The following is a 4,514-nucleotide window of genomic DNA, read 5'->3' as shown; positions in this document are numbered from 1 at the left end:
TGAATATTAAATTAATTGTAAACATAAATCTTTCAATATGTGTCAGGGTAGTACAGGCTTATAATCTCAGTGACCTAGGAGGCTAAGGCAAAAGGACTACACATTCAAGACAAGCTTCAGCAACTGCACTGCATCATGTGTCAAAATAAGAACAAAAAACTATTGGGGATGTATCTTGTTATCTAAAAGTATTGAGGATGTATCTGATAAGGTTGTCAAATCCAGAGTATAATTTCAAGTTGAAACTTTTAAAAACCCAAGGAAAAGAAGGTTCCAAGAAGGCCAGCTGTAGCAGAGTTCCTTGGAAGGCCCCTGGCAGGAAAATATTCTGGGTGAAATCTTCTGGAAGATCTATGCCAATGGGTGAATACCTAGGCCCAGAGTTTGGAAGTCTAGCTGCTGGGGTCTGAGAGAGGCCTCACAGTGAGTGCAGTCAAGTGTATAGTGGCAGCTGTGACCCAGATGGGGAGGTACCCCTGAAATACCCTTGGGGGAAACAGATGATAGGGTGACACATAAAATCATTTCTCACGTGGGTTCTCAAGGCTGTTCTGTATCTGTATGGAGATATAGTGCTTGTAGAATACCCAATACACAGGGACCCTGTCTGCCCAACCTGTACCCAGAAGATGCCACGAACCCACCATGCCAATAAGCAATGCAACAGCAATGAGGATGGGCCCTCTTAGATCTGAACATGGTCTCTCAACACCCAGGGTTCTGAGCCTCCTCTTTCCCCAATCCCCAGCAGGAGTACACTACACCCAAGAATTTCACATTTTAGCACAATTTTATTGAGAAAAAAGAAAGAAAAAAAAAAGAAAGAAAGAAACATGCACAATAGCTCTGAAGCCTCCACGGCAAGCATTACTGTTAGAGGATCTGTTCCAAAATGCTCCTCCAAACAAAGGAAATCTCAATGCTGCTGGGCCCCAAAGGTTGCAGACTCAAGCAGCCTCAAGGAGTCCTGTGCAGAAGGGCCTGAATCCACTGTCAGCAGCTTTGGCTAGTCCCATGGTGGCTTGCAGGGGCAGAAGGAAGAGGACTCTTACAAGAATCACCACCACCAGAGGTCTTGGGCTCCAGACTTTCATCACAGGTGCACCTGGAACAAGACAAGGGAGCCCCAGCGGGTGGTCAACGGTGGGACACCTGGGACTTGGTCTGGGTTGAGAATGCCCTGTCCAGCACAAGAGGCTCTGTGTCCTGGTGCAAGGTGCTGTGTCCTCTGGGAAAGTCACCTTTTCCTAACCCATGCCAGGAACGACACCCTCGGGATGTGGAATGCAGGTTACAGTGGAAGTCTTGGCAGTCATAGGAGGTATCTGGCAGGTGGATGTAGAAGGGCAGTGGCAAGGGCCCAGGATATATTGAGATCAGGTGGCCTCTGGAGCCCTGGTGCCTGGTCTGCAGAATTCTAAGCCTGTGGCACATAGCAGGGAAATCACTGCTCCATGGCTTTGTGGGCCTCAGACCAGGCACCACCAAGTATGTGGGACTTAGCAGGCAGCAGTTTGGGTGTTCTTAAACCCTTCTGGCCTCCAGGGACTTTCTAACCACAGACTGGGAAACTGGGTGGTGCTGGCTTTAATCCTGAAAGGAAATCCCATCACAAAGCTCAGTTAATGAGATTAACAACAACAACAACAACAAAAATCTAGCATCTGTCAGTTTTTGTAAGTGGGAGGAAGTCTTGCTCCATACAAGTCACTGAAAAATAGACATTTTTCTTCTGGCTTTAGCAAGGTTGTCAGCACAATACCTAGATTCACACAACATGGTTGTAATGCTTTTCTTTCCTGAACTCTGCCTGCATGGTACAATACTTGTGAGTAGGAATACTTCCAAACAGTAATTTAAAAATGGGAAATGAGTTTTGGGTTTTAGATCTGGTGCTGTAATCTGGTTGATCTATCTCCTCATACCCCACTCTGTCCAACTCATATCTTGAAAAATGAGTCACCAATATATGAGGAGGTCTTGGGGCTCTTTGGGGTAGGTTTGATTATAATACCTTATGAAAGGTATTCATGGTCCATAATGAAGATTTTTTTAAAAAACATTGTAAAGATAGCCATTAGTGTCTTCTAAACACCTAATGGGATGAAGCTAGAAATCAATAATAAAACAGGGGAAGTAAAAATTCAGAAATTTGTAGAAATCAAAAAGCATTTCAAACAATTTTCTGATCAAGGAAAAAAGCACAAGGCTAAGTAGAAAAATACATAGATGTGAATAACAATGAAAAACACACTGTACCAAAATTTGGGGGATGAAGCAGAAACAGCGACCAGGAAGGTGTATTAGGGTTCTCCAGAGGAACAGAATCAACAGGAAGTATGATTATAAAATAGCCATCGATTAGATTGGTTTACTTCACCAAAAGCTGGATAGTCCACAATGGACATCTGCAGTCTGGAAAGCTTTCTGTTTCCTGACTTGTTCCTCCAGGAGCACGTGTTCCGTGGTGTGGCCCAAAAGCTCATGTGTGAGGCCATGCAAAGTTTGGCGGAGAAATGATTGGGCTTAATTAGCCTTGATTTAATGAGTGAATGAATCCCTGATGGGATTTACTGAGTGGTAACTGGAGGCCTCTGGGGTGTGGCCTGAGAAAGGATTCTCTGAGGGTGTGGCTGTGGGATATACATATACTATCTGGCCAGTGGGGTCTCCTACATAAAACCGAAAGGATTAAAGGCAACAGAAAATCGTAGCTGAATAACAAAACGAAATAAAAGGGACTGAAGGGGAACTGAACCTACAAAGGACTGCGATCCCTGCCTGGCCCCTGGGTCTCCTGGCAATGAGCCTTGCTGCCCCAGGAAACACTGAGCCCCAAGGCGCTGCACCTATTGGCCTGGGAACAAGGTCACAACAGCACAGGAGACATTGGGCTTTAGAAGAACATTGCTGTTGTCAAAAGAATGCCTCTTTGAGCTGCCTTTAGTCATTTAAATGGGCAGTCACAGAGAAGCAAGGAGCTTGGGGAGAGGGTGCAGCAGCTCCATCCATAGACTCAGCTAGGAGAAATGCCATGGCTGGATAGGAAACTGGTGCCAGTAACAGGGCACTCTTGTGGTACTAAGAGAGTCAGAGCGGGCACAGCAGCCGCCTGCAAACCTGGGCGCGATACCGCATAAAATGGGCAGGAGGCAATTTGTACAAAGACTACAGTGATGCAGGCCCTCAGAGCCGGCTCTGGATTTCTTAGGTTCAGGTCCCCTTCAGCTCCGTTTATTTCGGCTTGTTATTCGGCTACGTTTTCTCATCACGTCTAATCGTTTCGGTTTTATGTATGATGTTTTCGCCTACTGAGCCCCTGAGTTTGCTATCACTGCGTTTTAGCCTCTCTGGCTTGTCTCCGCCCTCCGCCTGGAAGACCATAAATACTGGGGATGGCGATGGTGCGGAGGCTCTGCCTCATCTCTCCATCAGCGCAGAGGCTTCTGTCCAGCTGTCTGAGGCTCACCCGATGGAGTAGCATTGTCTGGGCCCTGTGAAGCAGGCTTGGGATTCCGCGGAGGTGGCGCCAGAGCCGCGGCCTCCTCCTGTGCTGAGCTTAGAAACCGGTGGGACTTGGCCTCTTCCTTGCTACCCTGTCCTAGGAGAGTTCTCCCTTGACAACTGCCACTTCGACTGGGAGCAGCTCTCCAGTCCTGTTGGCTGGGGCGCCGGGTCCACCGCAAAATGCATTCCGGGGGAGTCCAGAGCTCCTGGGAACCAACCGAGGCCCGGAAGCTGCGACGGAAGAAACTGGAGGCTTGGGCAGATGGGAGGAGCCTGCGGAAGAACCCGAGGCAGCCAAGGTGTAGCAGAGTTCACTGCCAAGGACACAGCCCCCCAGCCCCCTACCCCGGTGACAAGCCGCTGGACACCAAGACCTCTGCGGATCAGTGTCTCTCCGAGCGCCCCCGACCTGTCTCCTCCAACTGGTGGAACCCGCACCTGGTTTCCTCGGGCTTCCTGGCGTGGATTCGCCCGGGTTCTCCACACCCTGGGGGTGCTGCCCATCCTTCTCTGGCAGCGAGGCTGCCTTAGATCAGAGAAAGAGCCTCAATGATCTTACTCTCTGAAAAGATTCTGTTACAAAATGACAATTAAAACGCACTGAGATTTGCCTTTAGTTGTTCCTTGTCAATTTTTTAAAATTCTCTTTCTCCTGACGATTCTCTGTAGCTTTTCAGGTCGCCTACTACTTGCTTTTTTCTTCTGTTTCAAACATTTGTATTCGTCTTATTACACATTCCCTTCCATAACTTGAGACTTTTATCTATTTCAACTTTTAAACGACATGTACGATTTTACAATCACTCTCAGAATTTTGTAGGTTTAAAGAAGGCATTGGTTTCTCGATTTTATTTCTTAATCTTTAATACTCATTTTGTTAACTTAGCGTGATTTACAATATAAATACGCCTTGGCTTTTCTCATTTAATTTCATATGCCTTTCGATTTTACAACGTGTTTTTAAAATTTTATTTATTTATTTATGGAGACATCCTCTCGCTCAGTTG

The 4,514-nt window shown here is 46.9% G+C and overlaps 1 protein-coding gene across 1 annotated transcript; it reads right to left on the bottom strand.

Annotated features, from left to right (window-relative positions):
• Positions 1-794: 794 nt before the first annotated feature.
• On the bottom strand, positions 795-4,011 carry LOC125614797. Its single transcript, XM_048797686.1, has 3 exons — positions 3,866-4,011; positions 3,470-3,780; positions 795-1,105 (listed from the first exon to the last, which is right to left on the bottom strand). Exons 1-3 carry the CDS (start codon positions 4,009-4,011, stop codon positions 948-950), a joined length of 615 nt encoding a protein of 204 aa, XP_048653643.1. The 3' UTR covers positions 795-947.
• Positions 4,012-4,514: the final 503 nt, after the last annotated feature.

This window comes from Marmota marmota, unplaced genomic scaffold (assembly GCF_001458135.2).
Source record: "Marmota marmota marmota unplaced genomic scaffold, marMar, whole genome shotgun sequence".
In the NCBI taxonomy this organism is placed as follows: domain Eukaryota; kingdom Metazoa; phylum Chordata; class Mammalia; order Rodentia; family Sciuridae; genus Marmota; species Marmota marmota.
This window is presented reverse-complemented; position numbering and strand designations above follow the sequence as displayed.

What these genes read in the sequence shown, in the direction of transcription:
- LOC125614797 (XM_048797686.1), bottom strand. Translation starts at nt 4,011, where the DNA reads ATGGGCAGCACCCCCAGGGTGTGGAGAACCCGGGCGAATCCACGCCAG. An exon ending in AGAGGTCTTGGTGTCCAGCG is followed by an intron (nt 3,781 to 3,865) that starts GCTTGTCACCGG and finishes GTTCTTCCGCAG; the next exon opens with GCTCCTCCCATCTGCCCAAG. An exon ending in AGACAATGCTACTCCATCGG is followed by an intron (nt 1,106 to 3,469) that starts GTGAGCCTCAGA and finishes GTCTTGTTCCAG; the next exon opens with GTGCACCTGTGATGAAAGTC.